A 26,010-nucleotide genomic window follows, 5' to 3' on the forward strand; every position below is an offset into this window, starting at 1 on the left:
AGAAGTGATGAAACGAGAGATTAAGAATTATGCTGTTCTTAATTTATTTCTCACAGAAATCTTTAATCTTAATCTCATGTGTTTAACAGAGTTCCTATTAAATTTGGGCTGGGGCCCGGAAGATTTTCTGATTTAGAATTGGCCTGCGTCATTCTTAAGCTTGGCTGTTTAAGGGAAAATAGTTCTTATTACATGACTGTATTGTGTTTTTACGTGCGGGGCCCCAGGACGACTAAAGGTGCATCTATGTGCTTCTAATGGTGAAACAAAACATAAATTAAACATTAAAATATCTAATTTGTTTAATCAATACGAAACCAAAGTGAAAAAACGATACAGGGAAGATTAAATATACATGAGTGGTACCAGTCTTCTCATCCATCTCACACAAAGACAGTGGATAAGCATATTTCACAAACTGTTGAACTGTTCCTTTAATGTGGCTGTAGCTATAGGGTATACTATCCTATTATTCGGGGTATAAACTCTCCAGCAAACTAATGGATTCAAAACATGTTTTCAACATTTCAAGAGTTGAATGGAGAGCTGCGGATGAACAGAAACCACTGATGGTCTGCAACCGCCACTGCTTCAGCTCTAAATTTGTATCTCTTTCCTCCTCTGGGGTTAATTTCCAGGACGGCCGGACAGGGGCCATTACCAAGAGACAGAGTGATACAGACAGCAGACCAGAGAGTTGAGTAGGAGGAAGACACAATATTTCTGATAAAAGCTGTAAAAGCCGGTGGACGAATATTTACTCCTGTAATTAAATCGGCTAAACGCAGCTGATGCCACACTGGCAGCAATCCAGCCAGGACGGATGGACAGAGAGGTGAGGAAAAGGTTGACTTGTTACCCGTTTGAACCTCTTCTACAGCTGGAGAAGTCTGATATGTCTGACAGGTTTCCCCTCAAGAACTGCTGCTAAAGGGCTGCTAAGCAAAGCAGTATTGCTGGTGAGTAGATGGTTGTAGTTGCAGAGGTTTCAAAATAAAAGCATGACAGTGGTCTGGAGACGGCTGCAGAGCATACATAGTCCAGACAGAAATCCAGTCAGCAAACTTTCCATGCACTCTGCTGAACGTTCACTCATCTTTATTCAGCATTTTGTCGTCTTTTAAGTCTTAAAGTCACGTCCTTCACAAGACAAGTGTTCCCAGAGAGGTGAGATCATGATGCAATTAACATGTTTCAGGGTTTTCAAAAACAAATCTGTGTGAGTAAGTGCTCTCTCTTTCTTTTGCAGTGTCACTATTTGGGCTTCCTCCCCATGTTCTTCCTCTTCAGAGCCCGTATCCAGGCAGGGAGAACGGGCCGGCGTGCAGGTGCCAGCTCCTCCATCGCCGCCCGCTCTGACTCGAACTCCAACTCCTGATCTATCAAAGAGTCCTCGTCTGCTGCTGATGCCGAGTCCTCCTCCGAATCTGTAGCATCCTGATCCATCACTGGAGGCTCTATGGTCATCACCTGCTCTGAGAAATGAACCCGCCGGTTCTCCTCAACTCGCCTCTGATCCGGAGAAAAATGATTGAAATAAAAAAGGGAAAGACGAACAGAAAAAGGCAAAGAAAGAAGAAGTTAGATGTTTATAAAATCTCATATTTACTTCTTTAATGAAGAAGAAGAAAATCAAATTCCTTTTGCCTTCTGTAATGTTTTGGGGGCTATGTGACCACAACAACTGCATTGTGGGAGATCTTACCCTTTTCGTCAATACTTCCATCGAAGACTCTGAATCCTGGGACATGGAGTGTTTGAGGACGCTCCTGGGTATGGGAGAAAAAGGACTGAAAGAGGATGGAGAAAGAGGTGGAGATTTGAGGGCGTACAAAGGCATGACGCTGTCGTGTTGTGAGTCGCCTGTCGTCTCCATCACGGGGCTGCTTGTTAGGCTCAGTGGAGATCTGGACCCCTCTGTGGGACGAGAGACAAGATAATTGAGCATCTAAAGTAAGAAGTATGTGATTAGTATCTTATTATGTAAGGTGTGCAGCTGTTCTGACCTTTGTTTGCCTCTTTTGCATCACTGATGTTGCTGGTTTGAGGCCTCTCAGCTGACTGATGCTGCCTCTTTCTGTTGAGGTGGCCTCTGCTCTTCAGCGCTGAGCTGTTCAAAATATCTGCAGGCTGCAATCACAAACAGACAACAAGGTTACCAACATACGAGAGAAAGCAAAGATTTTGGGAAAGCGCTTGTGATCGCTTCCAGCATGTTGATGGTACAGTAAAGTCTTTCTAACCCATGTAAAGTGTCGAGGTGTAAGTTGTTGTCCTGGTCCATTGACTCCAGAGTGCACATCTGATTGGGCGTGTCCGTGCTCCATTGGTTCTGGTTGGTCGGCCTCTCTGTGAGCATCCTGCTGTTGTTTCCCTTCTGAAACGTCCATGCTGACGGGTTGGAAAGCATCAGGCGATATTTGTGCCCTGCTGAAATCTGAAACTGGAGATGCCTCAGCGCCTCTGAAGCTCCACTGTTTGTCCACACCTCCCTGGTGGTTCATGATCACAGATGTCTGGCTGCTGTCATAGGGATTCGGTTGGATTTTTGGTTCTTCTGATGGTCTCTGAACAGCTGAGGCGGCTGAGAGGTTTGGGTTGAGGAACTTGGCCCACTCTTGACCCGTGACGATCTCATCCAGCAAGCTAAAGGAGCCCAGGCCGAACTCAAAGTCAGCAGCCGACCTGCCACAAGAGAAAAGACTCAATGCGGTATGTATATATAATCACCTGGGCGCCAAAATCAGGCGCTCGGTTGTAATTAAATAAAAAGAAATCTCAAATTTGTCTCTGAAGATTTCACAAGCTGTGCAACTTAGGACCCCCTCGATGCTTTTGCCAATGATTCAGATGGTAAGTCGTCACAAAAGATCAGAACAAACAAACCAAACAAGCTGACTCGGTTTGGTTTCTGTGTTGTAATCTGAAGTGTGTGTTTATTTTCTCTGGAAAACAAGTACGTGGAATGTTTTTTTATTTTTCTACATTACCAAATCGTAATCATTGGTGCTTCAAAATGAACTATTCAATAAACTTTCCAAAGGTTAGATGTAAATGTTTGCTGGTTGGGAATCACTGCACAACAGCAATGTGCATCACTCCACCACTGAAAATAATCCCCCAGAGGTGCACTATTCACTCCTGCCTGAGTAACATTTGCCCAAAACTGACGTGCTCAGCTGTTATGGGAAATTAGGGAGCCCTTTTTAAAAAAAGAAAGAAGAAAAACAAAGAACAAATCGAGCCTCATCCACCATCATAGCCGATTCTCTCAGCCTGTGTGTGTATAAGATCGTGTCTCTTTCACTGGTGGTACATCTGAGATCATTTACTTACTACTTATTACCATTTTATGCTTCATTATTCTCCTACTGCACATCTCAGAGGGAAGTATCATACTTGTTACTCCACAGCATTTATCTGGCAGCTGTGGTTACAAGTTACTTTGCAGAGTTCAAGAAAATCCATTACGAGCATTTATTGGCCCTGGCCGACTATCAGGGCCAATATTTAGCCTTTTTCCAGTTATCAGCATCTGTGGTTGTTCCGTCAAATGGCCGATAAAAGAAACTAATTTAAAAATGTGCTACTTTGCAACATCCTCTCACACAATGCCCCGCCCAGGACTATATCTGAGTGGTAACACACGTCACAATTAACAGCCTGTGAAAGAAAGAAAAAATGAAAAATAAAAAAATCTAAATCTGCAAAGTAACTGCTGATTAAATGTTTCAAATAACTGTAAAGGAGAGGAAGTATAAAGCAGCGGAAAATGTACCTCAAAATTGTACTTGAGTAAATTGTACTTCATTTGTGTAATTCATTTTTTACTGCAAATGAAAATCGGTCCCAAATATCTGTTTTCAGTCTAATTGATTTCCAATAATCGGTATCATATCATATCATATCATATCATATCATATCATATAACAAGGAGCGTTCTGTGTACAGCTGATAGTTACATGAGATGCAGTGTCTTTACATTATGGTATTACTTTCACTTGATTAAAACATGTGAAACTTCTTCAATCAAATGGTCTCAATGATAATGTTTACTGAGGAGGAAATGTTATCAGAACCTAATGACGATTTCGTAACATGAAAGTACGTCTGAGGATGTCTGATGACAGACGCTGTCAGTGGCTGGGTGTGTTTGGCACATCAGACCAGAGAGGGAACAAGTATCAGACCAAAATAATGTCACAGCTGTGGTTGGAAACGTCTCAGAAATGCCTCGCATATCTTCCCCGTGTTGCCTTAGAGCCAAGAGATAAATCAACAAACACCTGGCTGTGAGTGCTTTGAGCCAGTTTCATTCTGACGTCAGTGCTGCCTCGTGTGCATCTTTACATTTTAAAGGACATATTTGTTGGTTGATTACCTCGTATACCCTTCACTGGTGCCGCCATCTGTGTGTGTCAGGGAGGTTTTACCAAGATCGCTGCGGTCTGGTGAAGGGAGGGTCCTTTCTTCCTCCTTGATCGCCGTGTTGATGAGAGATTCTGCTGGTGACGGCTGGTTTGGAGGTGCAATCTGTCAAGTAAAAGAGCTTCCGTTTTAATCCAAGGTGTAAAAAACAGCAACAGGAGAGATCATCAATCAAAACGCGCTACTCACTTTATTTCCTTGCTCACTCTTCTGCTCTTCACTCTGCTCTTCTTTTCCCTTTTTGCCAAAGCTCCCCGGCCTCTCCCTCCACTTCTCCTTGATCTTCTGAGTCCATCTTCTGGTTCTATTCTCTGACGATCGCGGCTTTCTTCTAAAGCTGCTGTTTGCTGGGACAATCTGCATGTCTTTACTCTGTGCCAAATCTCCAAATCCTCCATTCCCCATATGAAACACTTTGTCCCCTTGACTTCCTGCGTCAAGATTCGCTCCAGAGGTCTTCATGGACCACACATAGGATTTAGGTGCAAAACTCCTGGCGTTCTGGTCCTGATTCTGTCCCACGCTTGGTACGGCATCTTTGTGCGTTGTCACTGCGGCGCTGCCAAAACTCGCCCTCTCCCCATCAGACCTCTCAAAGGAAGTGATATCAGCATCCTTGAGTGATTTGGCAGGAAACAGCTGCTCTGTTCCAGACGGGGTGACCCCAGGCCGTGTGGACTGTCCCACCACCTTGTTCTCACCCGTGTCACCATCAGTGTCGTCTCTCTGGGTGGGAGAGGAAATATGACCTCTGTTCACTTCACCGCCAGGACCTGATTGTTGTATTTCCTCACCTTTGAGGGCAGAGTTACTGTCCGCAGCAGAGATGCCCAACTCATTTGAGGGGACGCCATGAGCTCCAAAGCCATTTACAGGCCCGTTGTTGACATTCTGGAGGTTGGAGGCTCCTCTCTCTCCATCTTGCTCCCCTGTAGGAGCAGCTGTGTGGGGAACAGGTGTGTGCAGGTACGCCTGGCCCTCTCTACCCGGCTGGAGCTTCAGTCTCTGCAGCATGGACTGCAGCAGGGCCTGAGTATCTGCTGGGTTATGTGACTGAGACATCTAGGAACTGAACTGTATCAACTCCAGAAGTCACAGAAAAGCATGACAACAACTGAGTGTGCAAAAGTAGTAGAATACAGTCAGCCGAACGCGAATGGATTCCACACAGTCACAAGAAATTGAAGAGCATGACAGAAGAAATCAGCCGGCTGTGAATCACGTCACCGCTTTGTCCAGTTGTTGTTCTTTAGACATCTGTGGTGGCTGTTTCCTTCTTTTTCATTATTCCAATCTGTGTTCATTATCCTCGTCACAGTTTCTCCACACAGGTTTCAATGCAGGTCCATCTCTTGAAGTTTAATTCCTCAGCTTGGATAGAAATTCTCCTCCTTCCCCGTGTACGGTGCTTCTTGTCATGGATGTTTCTCTGTCATTCTGCCTCCACTCTTCCATAATCCTCAAAAGTCTCAGCAGCAGTCTGACTCTTGCCCTCTCGTGTCTTTTCTCGTTCCCCAAATGTCCGTGGTTTCAGTATAGGGAGGTTGCTTTAGTCACACCTCACACTTATCACCGGTTAAGGGAGGAGAGACGGTGCACGGGAGCGTTCCTCAGGTGGTACAAACTGAAGCAGACCAACAAGAAAGACCAGTGAGGTGAGATAATTGTGCATTGACAGTGACTCTCCCTCTCTCTCTCTCTTTCTCTCTCTCTCTGGCCATCTTTCTACTCGCCCTCCCTTCCTTCCTATTTCTCTCTCCCTGGCTCTCTTGCTCACACATGTGCACACACACCCAGTTTCTAACCACTGTGACCGTTGAGTGGTAATTACAGGGCATATTTTAGTGAGCAGCTGCTATTCATACATCTTCAGAATGACAGAAATATAGAAATGCCGGCAGTGACCCCTGGGATAACCTGTTTTAAAAGGAACTGTATGTGCACTATTGTCTTTTTGGTGAACTAAAAATAAAGTCTTTACTGTTGTTGTAGGAATAATATATGAGTTTTTACTAGAATCCTGAACATGAAACTGCACTAGACACTGGAAAGTAATGAATTTTTATCAACACTGTTTATATAGGCCACCACTTAGTTACCCCCGCCGCTGAGATCAAGTTTTCAGCTATTTCTATTTGTTTGATAACAGGTTGGTTTTTGGTTTGTCAGCAGGATTATACATTAACTACTTCACGGATTTCAACCAAACCCTCATTGAGGATTGATCTCTGCCCAGAGTAGACCTCGTCAACTTCTGGTACGGATACAGATAAAGAGATTCATTTCTAAGGGAATATTACCTGGATCTTGATGGGAAAGAAATCAGCTGTATTACGGTGTTTGGTGTCTATGACTGCACAGTTGGAACTTTGTGAAGGTATTTACTTCATTGTGTGCCATTCTAGTTTTCATATATTATATCACGTACCCACCCTTTATATTCCCCATTATACATTTTTAACATTTTCAATGTCTGTTCATTCAAAATACAATTATTATTATTATTATTTATTTTTTTATTTTTTTATTTATTTATTATCATACAGAAAATGAGAATAAAATCCTTTTCATCAGTGTCTTTTTCAAATCAATTAATTTTTTGGTTGAAAAAAAAAATAGAGCCAGAAGATAGTACAAACCTGCTAAAATACTAAGTTTCTGATCTTGAATGCTTTTATGGTGCATGAAAAAAGCTATTAGACTCATATATTATCAATATTATATAATGAATAATAACACAGAGAGAGCATTTCTCATTGAAGCGCAGATCATTTAAATCATTTATACTAAGTTTTATGTAGCCTATAAACATGAATTCGAAATGAAATTAGATATTAATAACTTCATTTCTTTTTCCTCCAAAATAATCTCATGTCAAACATTTTTAAATAGTCCATGTCCCTTGTATTTCAAACGAAGCTCATTGTAAAGACCTGACAATACTTTATTGATAAACATGCAGCTGTAAAAGATGTCAGTTTAGAATCCCATTGCGCATGCGTGTAGTCTTGACAACGTTCCTTTCACTTCCTGCCCCTCTGATTGGTCAGCATTGCGGAAGCGGCTAATGGCGGCGTAAACAACGCGAAGATCGGGGAAAGACGCCAATTACAAAGTAAAAATCGAGCTCTAACTAGACGGAGTATGTTTTCAACACTAGGAGGTTTTCTGCTCGGTGCGCAAGCGGTTAAACCCCCACAGGTTCATTATTCGGTAATGTTAAGCTGCTAGTTTCGGCTAACTTTTAGCCAAGTTGGCTAACTTAACCAAAAAGTATTATTTAGTTAATTTATAGAAATGGACTGCGTCGTGACGGGAGGAAACGTTAAAGGTAGCAAACACTTCCTGCTTCTTCAGCCATATATCTAACTACTACATAGGCATTTGATATCAATTAGTTGTTAATCATAATCATGTTGTGCATCTGTGTGTGTGTGTACCGTCCAGTGCTGGCCAAAGCCATCCATTCTCTGTCCAGGATCGGTGATGAGCTCTATGTTGAGCCTCAGGATGATGGGGTGAGCTGCTCTGATGCTGTCATATAGACCAACACTTCCTCTTGCCATGCGTATAGTCTTGTTGCTTCCTGTTGGTGCACTCGTTGAGTGCTGATTTTGGTTTTTTCTCTCCCTTGTAGCTGGCCCTGCGGTCTGTGAACTCCTCTCGGTCGGCATACGCTTGCTTCCTGTTCGCACCACTCTTCTTCAGCAGGTGCAGACTGTTAATAAACGGCAGCGTGTGTCTTTGTTTGTGTGTGTGTGTGTGTGTGTGTGTGAGAGAGAGAGAGAGTTTGAGTCACTTAACATCACATTTTATGTGTCAAAATTGTTGTGACATTAAATCCCACTTCCTCTTCTATTTCTTGTGCAGGTACACGATCCCCAGTGGGCACGCTTTTCGCTGCAAGATGGCAATAAAGGTGTGCTGAGACAAAGAGATGAGCTCCACTTTTCTGATGCTTTGTGCAGTTTATGTCTCACATTCAGCACATTTACATTGACTGTAATCATCTATGTCAGAGCCTTCTTTCGTATTGATATACATCTTCAACATCCCATCAGATGAGCTCAATGTTACTTCATCAACACAGATCAACAAAAGTTCAATTCATCGAATTAGCTGAGCTACTCCACAGCCTTACAGTTAGCCCATGGTTGGAAATAACTGATCCCATTTGCATGATTCAGAGTCTGATTAATGAGCGAACGTTGGAGTTTCTTTTCTGTACTCAACTTCAAATGCTATCTTTCCTGTCCTGTTGCTACTGCGGTGTGGTCTTGATGTTATCTTTGTGCAGATTCTTTGCAAAGCCTCTTCCGTGTTTTAACAGCTGTACGTGACAGTTAATTCAGACGGTAGATTATGCAGCATATTGTGCAAGAGGAGACTGATAATTTTACAGAACAAAGTAAAGTGAATATATTTATTAAATATCCTCAGATGTGATTAAAATAATTCCATTGCATCTTCAGTTTAGAGTTTGATCTTAATGAGGTTATTATTAGGCCATGTCACAATTATTCTGGCCAAACTAATTGTGATTTGCGAAGTTATTTATCGCAATGTGCTTAAAAGTGCTTGAATTACCTGACCTTACATTTTGTGTGGGAACAAATATTTGTCATTGCATCACAGATCGGACAAACATCTCTTTTAATGAACATCCTTTTAAGTTTAAAAAACAACTGATAGAATTACTGTTAATACCAGACTGTTTCACTGCATATTTACATAGTCGTGCTCCTGTCCCTTTTCATGTATTTATTTTTAATCTCTCTTTTGTTCCTCTGTGTGTGACTCAGAGTGTGCAGGCTGTGTTTAGGTCTCTAGCATCTCTGGAGAAGACAGTGGAAAAGTGTCACATCGGGCTGGATGAGAAGAAGAACCGCCTCACCTTCACCCTACACTGCAAACACGGTATCAGCTTCGCTTCCCTCTCACTTTGCTTTACATGGGTGATTTCAAAAGAATTACATCACATTTACACGGTGACACATGTTGAATTTATTGTAGCGCATCATGCGTTCATTGCGTTAAGTTCTATGTGCTTGTGTATTTAATATAGTTTGGAATTTCCTCTGCAGGGCTCCTGAAGACGCACAACCTGTCTTTCCAGGACAGTGAGAGTTTGCAGGCAGTGTTTGATAAAGACAGCTATGGCAATGTATTCAGATCCCATCCCAGGTGTGTAAAATATTTCTTTCTGATCTGATAGTGGGTCGTTTTCTTTCAGTGTTTATATCCAGTATCCTATTTTTTTTTTTTGTCCTTTCTCCCTTGCTCACATTTTATTTCCCCTCACCCTCAGGCTTCTGGTGGACACAGTCGTGCACTTCCCTCCTTCTCTAGAAGAAGTAACTGTGTCAGTGAGTGATGAGCGGATGTGGGTCAGGAACCATGTGGAGGAAGAAGGTGAGTTGGTAGTCAGTTTTTTTCACCGCATACTCCAAATACAAATCTCACTAATCTCACATTGACTATTAAAGTAATTTAGAATCAAGAAGATCAGTGTTTTATTGTGACTTGTGTACGTATTGATTATCAGGATCAAAAAACATGTTCTGACAAACATAGCTCTTGGTGTTAATGACATACAGAACGAATGACAACACAGGAAACAGGCTAGAAATGAACCGAGGGGTGCCCTCTTGTGTTAGACAAGCAGAACAACAGAATTGCACTGAGTTGTTTCAGCTGTCTTTAGTCAATAGAGGTAGTTTTCTAACTCTCCAAGTTCACAGCAATGAACTAAAAGAATTTACAGTTGACACCAACTTTGTCTCTGCTTTTGTCCTCCATTCACTTTTCTCTCTGTTTCTCTCGCTGCCTGTTTCGCTTTCAGATCGGTCCAAGTCCATGCTGACGGAGCTGTGTTTGGCTTCAGACGAGTTCGACCATTTCGCCGTCACAACTCAGAACAGCGTCACCTTCTGTCTGAAGGAGTTACGGGTGAGAAGGAAGACAAAGAAAGGGATAAAAGGGCAAAATAATTGGCGGATTAGTCAGGAGGGAGTGGATTGGGAAAATGTCCAGAGAGGGAGGGAAGTCCTTTGAGGGATTATGCATTAATTTACACATTAAAGGAGATCTGCTAACTGACTTTTCGTCATCTCTCCTCCAGGGTATGTTAGTGTTTGCGGAGTCCACTGGTCTCCCTGTTTCCATGTACTTTGATGAACCGGGCAGGTGAGCATACTTGCTCACAGATTTTAGATGACCACATGAATTACCACAATGCACTGACATTAAGGTTTGTGTTTGTTTGTTTGTGTGCGTGTGTGTCAGTCCTCTAGTGCTTTCAGTAACAGACAGCGTCCTGGAGGGGAACTTTGTTCTGGCCACACTTTCTGATGACTCCAACCACCGTAAAAACAACTCTAGACGGTAACGATGAAACAAAACTTAATGTGTAAAATGATTAAGAGAAAGCATTGTCATTACTTCAGTTGTAAAGACAGGCAGGACCTTGTAAGCATTCACAGTGCAGAGATGCTGGCTGTTTGACAAGAACATGAATGAGGACAATTGTTTGAAAGATGCTTAATTTTAGTCATCCTCTGAGTGGAGAGTTAGTTTAATGGCAGAGCCTCATTATAGCCTCATCAAAAATAGGCACATACAGCAACATAGTCCTCAAAAATGTATCCTAAGATGAAATCTGCTTTCATAAACGTAGCTGAGAAAGCGTCTGTGGCTAAGGTTTCAACACTTCCTCATGTTCATGTCATAAATGCCACACAAGTTAGGTAATAGGCATGAGCAGGGGTGGATCCAGCTGAGTGTGGCGTTTCTCAGGCCTCTTTTAAATCATTTGTGATCTCTGTTGCAACTGTGAAAAAGAGTAGGGATTTCTGGCTGATTTTACTGCTTCAAAGGTACACTTGGAAGGGTCAAAAATATCAAAAACTCAATCAATATTAGTGGTATGAAGAAGAACGTGATTGGTAGAGTGATAAGTTTCAGCTTGTGGCCTTTGTACAGATGTTAGCAACACATTTCTCCAACTTGCCAGGTAGCTTACCTCTTACTTTGATGAGAGGCAGCTCTATTGTCAAATGTTTCTGTCTGTACTTCCGTTTTCATCCACCTGTTGATGCAGCTAGTCTACACGATAAATGCTGAAGGGTTCTTGCCTGATATCAGAACTAATAAGGCCTTTTGGATGAACAGTAAAACCTCCTTTTCTCCACAATATAGTACCAAGTTTAGTAGATAAACTCTATTCAGACATAACTACCAGTGTGCTTCATTTTTTAGTTTATCAATTAGAGGCGATACGTTGTATGTTCAGTCTGGAGCCACTGAAAGACTTTTTTTTGTAACCTCCCTCTTTCTCATATTTGCCTTCCAGAGAACAAACACCTCCGCCCCCTCCCAATGATGACTTCATGGATGACGACATGGACTCCTACCTCATCGCCATGGATACCAGTATTGCGCCAGGTCCCTCTGCTACACGTCCGCCCACACCCCCATTAGCAGTTTCCACATATTCAAAACAGCCTGCTGCAGCCAATCACAGGTCACGGCTAATCGCGGAGGAGCAAGAGGAAGAGGAAGAGGAGGAGGCTGAATTGGCGGATTCAGCTGGACCGCCTAATAAGAAGGTATGGTTTAGTTTTCACATGAATTAAGTAATTAAAAGGCTCAGACAAACATTCAAATAGCTAGTAGATAAACATATTACTGTAGGAGAAGCTGTCCATTTACACACGTCTTTTTTGTTACCTCATTTAATCTTTGTTTACTGAAAACAGCTCAATCTAATTTTCAAAGACATATTGCAGACTGTATGTACTACATGTTGTCATGTTGATGAAGAGGTTAAAGTTAGTACTCAACGAATCTCAGATTACTCTAGATTTAGCACAACAAACACAAGAAGGAAGCGAGATGTCTCACTCCTTAGCTGCTTTCATCTTCAGCTCCAGAAACAATAATGTGTTAAATAATTTTTTAACACTCGTGGAATTCAATTGCTTAATTTGCAACTCAACGTGGCATATTACTATCCCAGGCTAGTGAGCAATCTGTATTGTTGAGCTCTTTTGTGTATGTGACAGTAAACTTGATCCAAACTGAATGACGATATTCATTCAGCGTTTTCCCTGTGGCAGGCTCTGGTGCACATTTTCTGTGGAGGGTTTGTGCTTTCGCCCGCAACAAAAATGTACACTTTTTCTTATACAAAAAATGCTAATTCACATAATTTTGGACCATTATTGTTTCTGTTTATTTCGCTTAGGTAGTGCGCAAAACAACCTTTGGTGCTGTGCCTAAGACTTAAAACCTGTCATCAACATTTGTCTCCTGACTGCTTTGGGTCAAAGTCTTTGTGTCTAAAAATGTGTCTCATATTGGCAAATCATGTCATCTCTTTGCGGTAGGGAACAGATTATTATAACCTGCAGAAATTAGTTGTGTTTGAAAACATATTATCCTAAGTTTTCTCCTGTGCTCCCCTTTGCAGTTCTGCTCCCTGTTCTTTGGATCGGTTCTTCCTCCGTCTTCTCAGACGAGCACTCAACCAGTGACAAATCAGGAAGTTCTGGCCAGCGACAGTGAGGACGATGAACAATGAAAGAACAGTGGACTGATGGACACTGATGGAGGGGAGAGAGATGGACTGGCTTGAATGTGTGTGTGTTGTTTTACTGTTACACGCATGCCAGCTGCAGCACTAAACAATTATTGACACCTGAACCCTTATTTTTACATCTTCACCGGCCTGTACTATTGTTTGTACGGGGTATCTATTTTTTTTTACATGCGCAAAAATATGCAAAGACAGAACAGAATAGGATGGTTACTTTGAGTGTATTCAAACTTTATACTGAACTATAATGTGAATGGTGGAGTTGAAAATATGGGATTATGTGAAACTGGACATTAAGCACTTCCTGTATATTTTCCAGTCGGTTTTGTAATCAAGGTGCAACAAAACACAGCCCCTCGAATAAAATAAAAGAAACATATTTTTCAAAAGTATGTAAACATTATGTATTTATTTACATGTCAAAAAGTTCAAGTAGGACAAAGATTTAGGATCTCGGCTCAAACCAGTAAGCCCTCCAGATCCAATAACAAAGATTTGTTTTGTCAAAAGTAAGATTCAGAAAGAGAAGCTGAATATCTGAGCGTCTGTGATCCAGACTTTGCGGGATGAGGCTCATCACTGCTCCCTTTCTCTTTTTGCACCTGGAAACTCTTCCCCCTCGTCTGCGGTTTCCTCCTCTCCTTTTCCAGCTCCTTGTCTCTCTTCTTCCTCAACCTCTCCTCCTCCTTCTCCCTTCGCTCTTGCTCCCGCCGCCTCCTCCTCCTCTCCCTGGAGCTCAGTTTCTCCTCCGCCACTTCCTCAACCGTCCCTGTTACGTCACTGAAGTCCTGAATCAGGATTTTGGGGACTTGCATCTTGCCCTTTGTCTTCGTCTTCTTGGGCTGCTCTCCTCCTCTCAGTCTGCGGAAGAGACCGAAGCGTTTGTGCGGCTCCTGCTGCACCTCCGTCCTCTCTTCAGACGGTGATGAGGTGGCTTCTGACGGTGGAGTTTGGGTTGGGTTTACTTCAGTGAGTTTGACTTCTGGCTGATCAGGAATGGATTCTGATTGGCTAGTTTTCTCTGGCATGGTGAAGAGGTCTTCAGAGAGCCTGCGTACTAACTTGGACCCGCGAGAGGTGGACGACCTGCGGATGCAGAAGTCTCCAGAGGAGCGGCTGCTGCGTGACCCTTGTGAGGCTTGTGTCAGGCTGCTGTCACCCAGCTCAGTCTGGTCTTTTACAGGTGGAGACTCTTTTTCCTGGACTTGAGGGTTGCTGTCAGTATTCTTTGAGTCCCTTGGTTCAGTAGAAATGAAGACGTCTTCCTCCATTTGTGTGTTTTCTTGAACTTTTTCTGTGCGTCCTTCCTCCACCACGGCACCCTCCGCTGCCTGGACCTTTGGTTGCTCAGGTGGGGTTTCTTCCGTCGTGCTCACTTCCCCTGAGCTCCCATCATGCTCAGCGGTGAGATTCACTTCTTCAGTCTCAGCTGAAGACGCCTCCTTTTGTGGAAGTGCGATGGAGTCAGTAGTTTCCGTTGGTGTTTCCTCTGCTTGTGTTTGATAATTCTCAACATCTGAGTGTGTTTCTTTTTCCTGTGAAGGCTCAGATGCTACTGCTTCACACTCTTCCTCTGAATATTGAGCAATTGCCTCACCTGCCTCCGTCACTGTGTCGTTTGATATTGGTGTTCCTGCCCCAGTCTCTGCATCAGCTAAATCCCCCTCGGGTTGGGTGCATTCAGGTGTACACAGTATTAATGTCTCTGCTTCTTTCTGTGAATCTCTGTGCTGCTCTGACTCTAGTTCTACTATTTCAGCCTCTGAATGTGCGTCCTGGCCTTCCTCCACCTTCTCTTGAGTCTGTGCCAGTTCTTCAGTTTCTGTCTCTGTTTGGGCGTGGGGTTCTTCTTTTGTGTCTGTTTCTGCTAATGACTCAGTGCTGTGGTATTTTCCATCAAATGTGTCTACCTTTGAGCTATTGTCTGTCTCTGTGATCGCTTCCTGCTGCTGGTGCGTCCCTGACTCCGCTGAAGGATCTTTGAGAGCTGGAGTGTCGCTTTCGCCACCTGTGTCTGTGTCTGAACCTGGACTTGTCTCAGTTGTTGCTGAGACTTCTGCGACTGTGTCCACCTGTTGCACAGTTTCAGTTTCTGTGCTCTCAGCCTGAATCATCTGTTCCTCACTTGGGTCTACGCTTTCCTCCGTCTCCGCCTCTGTGTTTGCATCGGCATCTTTCTGCATCTCCATCTGATTTTCGTCCACGGCAGCTGTGTGGTCACTCTCTACCTCGTGTTCTGGCTCTTTATATTCATCTTTGACTTCAGTTTCCTGGTCAGTGTCTTCTTGACTCTGCTTTTCCAGATTTTGTGAGTGGTTACAGGAGTCCAGCTCCTCTATCTGCCCGGGAATATTTTCTAAAGTCTGATCTTCGGTTTGACTTTTGGTTTGTTCTGCCTCCACATTTATTTCTTTGCTTTCCTCTGTCTCTTTGACTTCATCCCCCTTGTCTTCAGTGACTATTGATTCCGCTTGTTCAGTCTGTTCTGACACTATGACTGTTTCTTCTACCTGCTCTGTCGGTATCTTTTGGATGTCGTCCATCTTCTCAGATTCCTTTTGTTCAATTTGTTCTGTCATTTTCGGCTCGCTCTGTTTTTGCTGTTCCTCTGAAAATACATCCTCCTCCTCCTGAACGCCCTGCACCTTCTTAAAATTCATGTCAGCCCAGCTCCTCAAGTCTTCCTTTGCTCCCATAGAGAGATGCCTTACGACTCTGTTGCCGCCACCTTCCCATTCGCCTGCGTTGGCCTTCCCCCCTTTCTTCCACCTGTTGCGAAGCATGGAGGGAGACAGCGAGAGAGTGGATGCTGAGCGAGCGATGGGGACGGACAAGTTCCCCTTCTCTCTGTCTTTCCTGTTCTGTTCTTCCTCGTGCTGCCGAGCCCTCGCCCAAGCCATCCGGTATCCCAGACAACGACGTCTAGGGTCAAAAGTGGACGAGGGTCTGTCCTTCCTCCACTTTTCTAACTCCTTCTCCGTCTGCTTCTCCAGGTCTTTGGCTGACAGCGGCACTGAGCACACCTAGGAAAGAAGGAGGAACATTAATCTCATTTTTGCTTAATAAAGACAATTAAAGTATTAACATTGTTTGTAATTACATAAAGATTCCTGAAGTACCAAACCAGAAAACATAAAGAAATGTGGTGACTCGACAGCTCAGAGTGGCGACGGCACAATTACAACAGAGTATGTCATAGGCTTGAGTTGTGATCTCATATAGACGTTTGTATTGATGGGACACAAAATTAGAGGTAAAACATCATATATTGTTTTAGTCAATTGTTGGGCCACCATGAGATGTTTGAGTCTGCTAGAGCATAGATTTTTGACGAGTGTCTGCAACTCTGCTGGAGGGAAGAAACACCATTTTGCTTCCTTTCAAGGGGACCCCAAATATTTCAGTTAAGTGTGCCTTCCACTTGTACAGTTGCATCATCATTTATTATGTTTCTAGACTCGTGTGTTCGAGTTAAAGAACTGAAATTGTGCTGTTTGATTTGAAATCTTTAGTTTCTGGCACGCTGGTGCCTTTCATGAAAATTAAAACAAAGTTAAGCTGAGAAAATTAGTCAATATATGATCGAGATCACAGGAGCGTCAATTTTTTTATACAAGTAAAATGTGTTGCAACATACTTCGATAGCACTGTGATGTCACAGAGATTTCCTGGCCAACAAATCATAGCCACCACACGTATGTGAACATGCTTGTTTGGCACAAACCCCAGCAAAAATAACAATATTTTTACCATCAAAATTGTGAAAATGGTTATAAAATATATTTTTTTTTTGCACATTGTTCAGGAACCTTTTCCATCTTTTTGAAATGTTATTGCTTTTGCAAATGTAGAAAAAGTGGTAATTTTATGCCTAAAGTTGAAGCTGACATCTTGAAGTAACTGGCAGATAGTTAACCAGTCACGGTGGTCGCTCTCATCAACACCAGCCATGTCTTTCATTCTTACTTCGGCGATGAAGGCGTCCTCTTCATCTTGGACATGCTCCCTGACGCCCCTCAGCCTCTCCAGAGTCTCCATCTGACCCTGACACTGCTTCCTCTGGTCAGCCCGGCCAAGCACCCGACGCACCAGCACCACCGCCACCTGGAGCAGCACCCGCACCCCTGCAGAGCAGTGGACATAATATAGGTATAAGTACCGCAGGCAACATAATCAATGCCAAATAACAACATAATGTAATATCTAAGAGATTACATATATTCTTGTCTCCCTTTCAGGACATAGTTTAAATTGCAGGACCATAAGCAGACTATATGGAGGACATACCATAGCAGAAGAAGAGGTCCCAGACCCGCAGCAGTGTGTTGAAGGGCAAGTGGCGTGTGAAGAGGCACATCAGCCAGTCAGTGGCGAACATGAGGGGCTCCACCCCGTGGTGCTGCAGGTGTTTGTATGCAGCGTGACATGTCCTTTTCAGGACCCAGGTCAGCATGGCAGCGTCAAACAGGACTCCTTCCTACAGGAGCACACTTGATTAGACAGGTCAAGAAAAACACAGATCTGAGTAATAATTTGTTTTATGTGTCTTTAATTGTGTGTAAGTGCTGATTATAGGGGAAATAGGCTTTTCCTTGAAAAAAGCCTTGTATACACGACTGACCAGACTGATTAAAAGACTCTCTAGGTTACACTAGAAATAACTGGAAGATGTGATTTTCACAATCATAAGTAACAAATGAAATTAGAGAAAGGTCTTGGAAATGATCCTTTAATATAAAGGATAACTCAGATCCAAACTGTGCACAAAGTTTCTGTGAGTAGCATAAATGAACAAAAATCATGTAAATGATCTATGCATGACAGGGTTAATAATTGCAAAATAATACATTTTAAGCAAATAAATAAATAATAAGATAAGTTTCAGGTGCATTTTGAAGGTCCTCACCAGCAGAGGGCTGTAGTATCCAGGCAGGTACTGCTCACTGATCTGCACCAGACACCAGAAGGCCTCCTGCCAACGGCACATAGACACACAATACATCAACATCAGACGCCACAATGGCTCATTTAATGTTGGATGATTGTGAGTATACAGAATTTTCTTAGTTATCCCTTTTATTGTCAGGCTAGTTATGACTCTGTGGCAGTTCTTGTGCCACGGGACACAAGGCCAAAAAAGCCAGTATTGTAACAAGAAGACGAAACAGGAATCAGCAAAACTCCAGTGTTTGGAACTGAACAGGAGGGTAAACGGTGTTACTGATCGCTACCTCAGCCGGCATGTTCATCAGCAGCACTGCAGCCACTGGCCCCTGCGCCTGGCAGTAACCCTCCTCTGGTTGATACTGGGTGTAGGCTTTCAACACCCGGAACAAACCACGCTGCCTACACACAGACACACATCAGCCACACACCACAAGTTTAAACCTTCTCATTATGCTTTGATAAAAATCATCTTTAGGATAGAAAGACAAAGAAAGCAGGACTATAACGTTGTGGAGGTAGCAGCTGAGATAAACTGTAGAATTGTTCGGTAGCCGTCGGCTCATCAAGAGGAACGATCAGAAGCAGAGAAATGTTTCTTACCCATGTCCGTCCTTGGAAAGGAACATTTCATGGAAAGGGAACTGTCGATCCAGGTCTCTCTCGATCACATCCACCCAGCTCTGCAGAGCCGGCTGCGAGTCCAGAGACTAACGGAGACAAAAGAAAGTTCGAGTCGGCCACCTACAAACACTACATGTTATTTTTAGATTAAAAAAACAAAAACAAAGACGGGCTTGACTGCATTATCTACTGTGCCAAGCAGTAAAATAGTTCATAAATTGCACTATGATGAGCCTTATTTATGATTAGTGCCGCATGTAACAACTATTTTAATGAATTTATTGTTTAATTAATAGAAAGTTTCAAATAAGAATAGCAGTATCTGCATATTTTAAGATCCCACAGCCTCAGACAATTTGTTCAGACAATCCAAGACCCACTAAAGTCTTCAGTAACAATGATGAAAACAGAGAGGAGCATCTAAAAACGATTAGTTTTTTACCATTAGCCAGCTGGGAGTCAGAAGAGAAAATAAATGGTTTGTTAGTTCGAAGATATACAACCTACAGTGATATAAAACTATTCACTCTGAGAATTCCTCACTTTTGAGGGGCTGGAACTATTTTTTCTGTCATATTTGTTTGATAAGTGACACAGATAATGAACTGATGATGTCAAAGTTGTGCCGACACATCTTTTAATAGAGGAATCCAGTAATTTCTTCCTCCAGTCGTCACGCTGTGTCCTTTGCAACGAGGCCGTTGCAGGCTCGTGTATTTGTTGAAGCCCTCCGTCTGAGGTTGCCGCAGCTGATTTGAAAGCATTCACAACAGTGGGCGCATTTAGTTTTCTTACCTCGTAGAGTTTTTCATTTTGCTTCATCCTGTCAGTCGCTCCACACAGCAGGGGCCAGCACTTTGCTTTGAGTGAGGCCGGGATGCCTTTCTGACACTGAATTTTGACCTGAAGGGGACGTCGGTGACAGAGATACAGGATCAGCTCAGAGGATGAGGTGTCGGTATGAATCAGCCTTTTCTTACTCACAGCAGACATTTTGAGACCAAGCTCAGGTGGTAAGACATTAACAACGGCTCTGTTCTATTTGAAGTGTCAATTGAAGCCACAACAGAGTTACAATGAACCAACACGTACAATACAAGCAACACGAAACTGAAGCAGATAAATGAAACTCAGCCGTCATTACTGCACTAGTCCTTCAGTTTGGAATGGTACCTCGGATGATACGCACCTTACTGGTCTTCTTCAACAAGATGCGATCCCATTGGACCATGATGTTGATCCATTTAGCCTCCCTCTGCCTGACCAGCTCAGGGGGTGGGCCCACACTCCTGACACAAAACAGCACATCAGACACCGGGTTAAGTATTTCAGCCTTTCAACATGTCTCATTCATTAACTGCACAGTTTTAAACAGTCATTTAACTGGAGACTCGTCATGTGCAGAGTTTCTGCATGCACCTTTTTTTTTTGTGTTGTCATTATAGAGAGACAGCGCTCTGAAAATCAAGACAGGAAACAGGAAAACCACACGGTTGCAGTTTAAAGTCTCTATGGCAACAGGTCAGGATGTTATCAATGGGGTGAACACGGCAGCAGGTAACAGTTTGTTCAGCGGGGCTTATCCTGAGGTGACATCTGCTTCATGTAGTCCAGAATCTTTTTGTTTTATTGCTGATTAAATGCAATGCGAATGTGCGGTCAACTGATCCTGTGCCTGAAAGTCAAAATGCTTCCATTTTTTTGTCATGTACACTTTTCTTAGATTGCTTTCTTCATGCCGTGGAGTTCTGCAGAATTATGAAACAGTCCACACTGACACAGCGCCACCAGATGGTCTGTCCTGCTTCAAAATGAATCCGTCTCCTCACACCTTAAAGCCAACATGTGGCATGCTTCTGCAGTATTTATGGAGTGACCCTATAAAAAAAATGACCACTAACAAGTATTTCTGCGAACAGGCCTAACCGCAGGTTTTATGCACTGTTTCTCCCTGTGCAAGCTGTCCCACTGCAGCTGTAAAACTCCAACTTGACTTGCTGTGTGAACAAGGCTTCTTTCACTCATTAGCAGAAACATTTTGCTCTTGTTTGGCCCACGTTTTACATTAAGAGATTTTTATTATCAAATAAATGGTGTGGAATTTGCAGCTTTTCTCATTGAGACCTGTTTTACTAACTGTATTCAGACTTCATTTCACTAATCGCAGTAGTGCATTATGTGTCCATTTGGCTGTGTGTTTTAGAGGCAAACACACATTACGTGGTCTCTTCAGCAATTTTGTGCCTTTCTTAAATACTGTATGTTTCCTTAAACTGCACTGCAACTGTCTGTCTTGCTGTGGAAGAAATTGACCACAGGAAACAACAGTTGAATCATCTTCTCTGACACAGAACATATTTCCGTCTTATAGGTCTAAAGGCACAAACACAATACAACACAGAGTAGTTGACCCAATACTGTGGTTAAATAATAATATAGATGTATAGATTATAGTAAGATATAGATTTTTTCTTATTTTCTTGTAAAATACTGTTCACCTCTAAAATTCCTTCAAATAAAACAACTCAAGTTTAAAATCCCTCTCAGCCATAAACATTGAGGATAGACATAAAAGGCTTTGAAGCAATTTAGCATTAATTGATAAATCATCTGATCAGAGTTAGTGGAAACTAACTAACATCTATTTTTACCATTTGATACAAATGTATGAAAACCTATGTTTCAATATAATCACAAACATGAACATATTAGTATTTTTATTTTTTAATTCTTGGTAGTAGACTGACATTTTTAGACCTTGATGTTATGGGTGTCATGATATTCATAATAACCGTGATGTAGAAAAAAATAATAATACTGATATCGTGTTAATGATACACACATGATAATATCTCTGTGAATAATCCAGCGAAGACATGAGGCCTTTTGCATCTCTGGTCTATGAGTTCATCTGGACGACTTTTCACTAGTAATTGAGTGTAATTGTTCTATTTGTGTGCTTCCTGTACAGTTATGGTCTCAGACTCTCACTCTTCACCTCTCTGAACTCTTTTGTTTGCTAAAAAAGACACAAAACACACAGTAAATGAAATGAGGTAGCCATTTCTTGTTCCGTATTTGGTGTTTAAAATCTATAAATTTGTCTGGATAGGGCAAATATTTCTAGTCTTATAACCACCTCAGCCTTTATTTGTCTTTCTACCATTTGACCTTTTTTAGATAAAGAATGTCAGCGAACGGAGAAGCAGTACACCTGGTGGTTTCGATACTGCAACAGTGCCAACCTCACTGTCAATATTTTAACAGTTCACATGTATAAAAGTGGAACTGCTCACCCCGCTGTGGATCCATTGGTCACAATGAAGCCAAACCGGTCTGTCTCAGGTTCCAGACCAGCCTCCGACCCTGCATCAGATCCAGAGCTGCCGTCCTCATCACAGAGGCTCTTCTGGGCTGGACTCGATGGACTCAACATCTTACTGAAGGACAAGAGGAGGCTCCCTATTATTCATTGTGTGACTGTGTGTTCTGTCATCATGAATATCTAAAGCTGACGCATCTGAGATGTGTTCTTACCTCCTACAGTACCTTCACCCCACCCAAACACACCGCTCTGACTTGAGTACGTTAAGGCTTTTATTGTTAGTAGAAGTGTGCAAAGTTAGAGGAAGAATATCTTGCTACACTTCATAACATTTTGAAAGTACGTCCTTTACTGTAACATCTGCTGGCTCAGGTTTTTTCTTTCCTTCTTTTTTTTTTTTTAAGCATTTTTGTGAATATGTTTACATTAACTTTCTACCCTTCTTACAACCATAAACACAATCACAACAAGAGGACAGTTGTTAAAGCTCTACAAATATGCTTTAAGAATATAAATTACCTTTCACATTTCCGTCATGTTTGATCACTCGGTCTGAAGAGCTGAAGTGTGAGATCCTCCACTGATGAGGGAGGAAGACAAACTTCCTCTCTGACTCTCTCTCTCTTGCTCATTTGCTGCCTCTCTCTCTCTCAGTGCCTCCCTCTGTACTATGAATGCATCATGCCTTTAAAAAAACTTCCCTTTAATGAGTAAAATTAGCTTTTTATGGAAAATATTCAGTTGTAGCTATCCTGGAAGTGATACTCTGCTCAAATATAAGTCATCAAACATGACATCAGAATGAGTGACCAAATATATGTGTGTGTATGTGTGTGTGTGTGTGTGTGTGCCCTTCCTCTTATTTGGACAACTTGTATGGTGCCTTTGCTTGCTGTGGGAAACACTGCATTTACACGTGCACTGAAAGGTTATTTAATCCGAGTTTGGGGAGTAACGAGGAGTACTTGAACGCAACATAAATACAATTGCGCACTTCAGGGACCAGCATCTGTCAGCGCGTTGTTGCTCATCGAAAACTTTGTGACAGAGGTAAGTCCAGTAAAAGGTCACTATAAACGGGAACTTCTTACTGTTGACGATTATTTTAGGCTCCGGGAAAATGGACGGTATTAACCTAATTGAGCTGTAACTCGTATTCTGCTAAATTAACCTAAATTAACTAGCTATTATGAAATTAACCTTGGTCAGCAACGTTGTTACGTTATAGTAAATTATGGAGTCAGGATTTACAATTTGGTATTACGAACAAATAGATAACCAAATAAACATGTTTAAGGAGATGTAGTGGGCATAAAAGCAGTTAGCTAAGTGTTACGTTAACGAGAGTTTTGCTAACAGTTATCTATTTGTAATGAGGCGTTCACGTAATATCGTACAGACAATGGATTTGCATTGCTAGATTGCCCATTTAGCGGATAGGACTAACAAAAAACAGCAAAATGTTGAACATCAAGTTTACCTCGGCAGTGTATAGTTTGAAAAGATAATACTAATATATATTACACTCAAGCCAGCTAATTAAAGTGCGTTAGAAATGTTTTAATTGTTGTTTATATCTCTTGTGAACAAGCGCCTTCCAACCACACGATAAAATATATATATAATTTACGATACTTTTTCGTTTATATGGCCGGACTGAGCTTCTAGCAATAAAGGCAGCAATCTTAGAATAATAGGCATCATTGATTACATCCTAATCCTACAATCGTGACGTGTTTCCGTTCTTCCCACTCTGCCGGCCTGCCGTGAACGCGTCAGTTGCTGATGTAACAGCAGGGATTTGGGGCGCCAGATTACAGGACGCTTGTGCTCCGCTGCTGTCAGTCTCCATCCTCACAGTCCAGCAGGAGAGTGGACTGAAAAGTAGTACAGCATGGAAAACATTAGAAATATGTCAAGCTCTGGGTATTTTTCTTTAATGCACGATATCCCCTTTGTATTTTTGTTTGTGCTTTTTTCAGTCTATAATCTTGGTTCAGATATTTGTACTAAATGCTCGAACATTATCCAATAAAAAGGGATAAACAAAAGCGTCCATCCCTCACTAAATCTTCTAACTTTTCCAGTGAAGAGCTTTTTTTTCTGTGTTGAAACACATGAGGTTTCCTGTTTTCTTGGGTGTAGATTTTAGTTCCTCCAATGAGTCTAAACTGTTTTCAATGTGCTTTCTCCGTGTAGATGTCTGCTGCACTGAGTCTACGTCTTCTGCACTGTTACTCAAAGCCAGGTACAACCGATGCTGCTGTCATTCAAGTTGAATGTACAAAGTGAGGCATCTTCACATGACTTTTGTATGTATGTGCAGGTACCTTCGGATATGGTCCTGGTATCATGCGCCCATTCAGTCTCACTGCAGGGAGGGAGGGTTATAGTAAGTACAAACCGAAAGCTACTCGTATGGGGGATTAACAGTGTAGTGACCACATGTTTTATAAAACGTCTTTCGCTCTATCCTTCTCGCAGAGTATGTAAATGCTCAAGAGGAGCCGACAGACCTGAGGTCCATCACTGACCGGGCTGCTACAACTCTTCTTTGGACGGAGCTCTTTAGAGGTCACACATTATAATTTCCATACAGATAGCCTTTGTCATCCATTGGGTTTAAGGCCTGGTGATTTACTCCAGTGTGACTGACTTGTGTGCTCGGCTTTTTTAAGAAATGAAAAATGATTTCCTGAATGATTCCAAAACTATGCATTGGTGGTGTTGGTCCTTTTATGGAATTAATCCGAAATAATCCTCTTTGATTCTTTGTCAACACCTTCCTGCAGGTTTGGGGATGACCATGAGTTACCTTTTCCGTGAACCTGCCACCATCAACTACCCGTTTGAGAAGGGCCCTCTGTCGCCCCGCTTCCGCGGAGAGCACGCTCTCCGCCGCTACCCTAATGGAGAGGAGCGCTGCATCGCCTGTAAGCTGTGTGAGGCCATCTGCCCCGCTCAGGTGAACACAAACACAAGAGTATATTAGACTGATAATACTGTAAAGTTTATTTTATGTTTTTATCTCTTTCAATCAGGAGTACTTGTTTACTTAAAAGTGTCCTGTCTGTCTTTGCTGCACCCAGGCCATCACCATTGAAGCTGAGACTCGAGCTGATGGCAGCAGGAGGACTACACGCTACGACATTGATATGACCAAATGTATCTACTGTGGATTCTGCCAGGAAGCCTGTCCAGTTGATGCCATTGTTGAGGTAAGACTGAGTTTATCTTGTAGACGGAAAGATTGCCAACCTAAAAGTAATTTGCTAACTTCCACAACGGGGAAAATGTGTTTATTCATGTTTTCAAAACTGAAATAGAACATTAAACTTTATATCATCTGTATGGATTTAGAATTACAGTTGTTTAACACGTATTTTCCCCTCAATTCCTCTCTCAGGGTCCAAACTTTGAGTACTCCACCGAGACCCACGAGGAGCTGCTGTACAACAAAGAGAAGCTGCTTAACAATGGAGACAGATGGGAGGCTGAGATAGCAGCCAACATAAAGGCAGACTACTTGTATAGATAAACCCACTGTTGTATCTGTACTCTGCCTGCCCAGATGTGTCATGCATGAAAATGATATATCTTATCTCCTCCCTATGCATTAAAGAGATTATTTGTAGCTTTACAGAAGTTCCAGTGAAATGAGCAGTGAAACCTCTGAGCCTCAGATTCTGTTGTCAGGAAAAACATAAACACGCACAAATCATATGTCTTGTGTTGTCAAGATGGATAAGATTACACTTGTATGATGTTGACCATGTATCCTATGCACAGTCTGTGATAGACTACTTTCTTCTGCACTTTATCTGATGTATTAGTCCAAAAGAGATTAATTATGTAATGTTGCCTATGCTGAAATAAATCAACTAACAGTTCATTTCCATGTTGCACTGAAGCTTTCTCTGAAATAGCCTATTAATTGAATTGTCGGGAATAGTTATTGCCAACAATTTTGCTGTTTATTTAATAAATGTAGACATTTATGAAGCTAAACCCCCCAAAATTCTGGATCCAGCTGTAAGAATACAGACAAATCAAAGTTTGGGATATAATCTAAAGACTATCTTTTGATCAACTA

At 42.2% G+C, this 26,010-nt stretch overlaps 4 protein-coding genes across 4 annotated transcripts; 2 read left to right on the top strand and 2 right to left on the bottom strand.

Annotated features, from left to right (window-relative positions):
• Positions 1-284: 284 nt before the first annotated feature.
• On the bottom strand, positions 285-8,007 carry LOC115568590 (uncharacterized). The gene is made up of 7 exons (XM_030395999.1): positions 7,869-8,007; positions 4,618-6,052; positions 4,382-4,533; positions 2,244-2,685; positions 2,007-2,130; positions 1,706-1,917; positions 285-1,512 (listed from the first exon to the last, which is right to left on the bottom strand). The coding sequence occupies exons 2-7, from the start codon at positions 5,488-5,490 to the stop codon at positions 1,255-1,257; spliced, it is 2,061 nt and encodes a 686-aa protein (XP_030251859.1). The 5' UTR covers positions 5,491-6,052; positions 7,869-8,007; the 3' UTR covers positions 285-1,254.
• On the top strand, positions 7,459-13,416 carry rad9a (RAD9 checkpoint clamp component A). Its single transcript, XM_030396001.1, has 12 exons — positions 7,459-7,759; positions 7,876-7,946; positions 8,066-8,139; positions 8,299-8,347; positions 9,231-9,345; positions 9,513-9,612; positions 9,737-9,840; positions 10,271-10,377; positions 10,550-10,614; positions 10,714-10,812; positions 11,780-12,035; positions 12,899-13,416. Exons 1-12 carry the CDS (start codon positions 7,726-7,728, stop codon positions 13,007-13,009), a joined length of 1,185 nt encoding a protein of 394 aa, XP_030251861.1. The 5' UTR covers positions 7,459-7,725; the 3' UTR covers positions 13,010-13,416.
• Positions 13,415-23,108, bottom strand: tbc1d10c (TBC1 domain family, member 10C). Its single transcript, XM_030395997.1, has 10 exons — positions 22,437-23,108; positions 21,889-22,032; positions 19,782-19,881; positions 19,388-19,495; positions 18,572-18,678; positions 18,256-18,370; positions 17,931-17,996; positions 17,312-17,501; positions 16,991-17,148; positions 13,415-16,047 (listed from the first exon to the last, which is right to left on the bottom strand). Exons 2-10 carry the CDS (start codon positions 22,026-22,028, stop codon positions 13,528-13,530), a joined length of 3,504 nt encoding a protein of 1,167 aa, XP_030251857.1. The 5' UTR covers positions 22,029-22,032; positions 22,437-23,108; the 3' UTR covers positions 13,415-13,527.
• Positions 22,854-25,809, top strand: ndufs8b (NADH:ubiquinone oxidoreductase core subunit S8b). Its single transcript, XM_030396005.1, has 7 exons — positions 22,854-22,967; positions 24,117-24,165; positions 24,244-24,309; positions 24,402-24,491; positions 24,710-24,882; positions 25,007-25,135; positions 25,324-25,809. Exons 2-7 carry the CDS (start codon positions 24,117-24,119, stop codon positions 25,453-25,455), a joined length of 639 nt encoding a protein of 212 aa, XP_030251865.1. The 5' UTR covers positions 22,854-22,967; the 3' UTR covers positions 25,456-25,809.
• The last annotated feature ends 201 nt before the right edge of the window (positions 25,810-26,010 follow it).

The sequence above is a fragment of the Sparus aurata genome, chromosome 18, assembly GCF_900880675.1.
Source record: "Sparus aurata chromosome 18, fSpaAur1.1, whole genome shotgun sequence".
Classification (NCBI taxonomy): Eukaryota; Metazoa; Chordata; class Actinopteri; order Spariformes; family Sparidae; genus Sparus; species Sparus aurata.

Excerpts from the sequence above, each read along its gene's own strand:
- tbc1d10c (XM_030395997.1), bottom strand. The coding sequence starts at position 22,028 with ATGTTGAGTCCATCGAGTCCAGCCCAGAAGAGCCTCTGTGATGAGGAC. Across the intron at positions 19,882-21,888 it reads ACCAATGGATCCACAGCGGG|GAGTGTGGGCCCACCCCCTG; the intron begins GTGAGCAGTTCC and ends GTTTTGTGTCAG. Across the intron at positions 17,997-18,255 it reads TGATGAACATGCCGGCTGAG|GAGGCCTTCTGGTGTCTGGT; the intron begins GTAGCGATCAGT and ends TGCCGTTGGCAG.
- ndufs8b (XM_030396005.1), top strand. The coding sequence starts at position 24,117 with ATGTCTGCTGCACTGAGTCTACGTCTTCTGCACTGTTACTCAAAGCCA. Across the intron at positions 24,492-24,709 it reads TTGGACGGAGCTCTTTAGAG|GTTTGGGGATGACCATGAGT; the intron begins GTCACACATTAT and ends ACCTTCCTGCAG. Across the intron at positions 25,136-25,323 it reads CAGTTGATGCCATTGTTGAG|GGTCCAAACTTTGAGTACTC; the intron begins GTAAGACTGAGT and ends TTCCTCTCTCAG.
- LOC115568590 (XM_030395999.1), bottom strand. The coding sequence starts at position 5,490 with ATGTCTCAGTCACATAACCCAGCAGATACTCAGGCCCTGCTGCAGTCC. Across the intron at positions 4,534-4,617 it reads AGAGTGAGCAAGGAAATAAA|ATTGCACCTCCAAACCAGCC; the intron begins GTGAGTAGCGCG and ends TTTACTTGACAG. Across the intron at positions 2,686-4,381 it reads ACCAGTGAAGGGTATACGAG|GTCGGCTGCTGACTTTGAGT; the intron begins GTAATCAACCAA and ends CTCTTGTGGCAG.
- rad9a (XM_030396001.1), top strand. The coding sequence starts at position 7,726 with ATGGACTGCGTCGTGACGGGAGGAAACGTTAAAG. Across the intron at positions 7,947-8,065 it reads TTGAGCCTCAGGATGATGGG|CTGGCCCTGCGGTCTGTGAA; the intron begins GTGAGCTGCTCT and ends TCTCCCTTGTAG. Across the intron at positions 8,348-9,230 it reads GCTGCAAGATGGCAATAAAG|AGTGTGCAGGCTGTGTTTAG; the intron begins GTGTGCTGAGAC and ends TGTGTGACTCAG.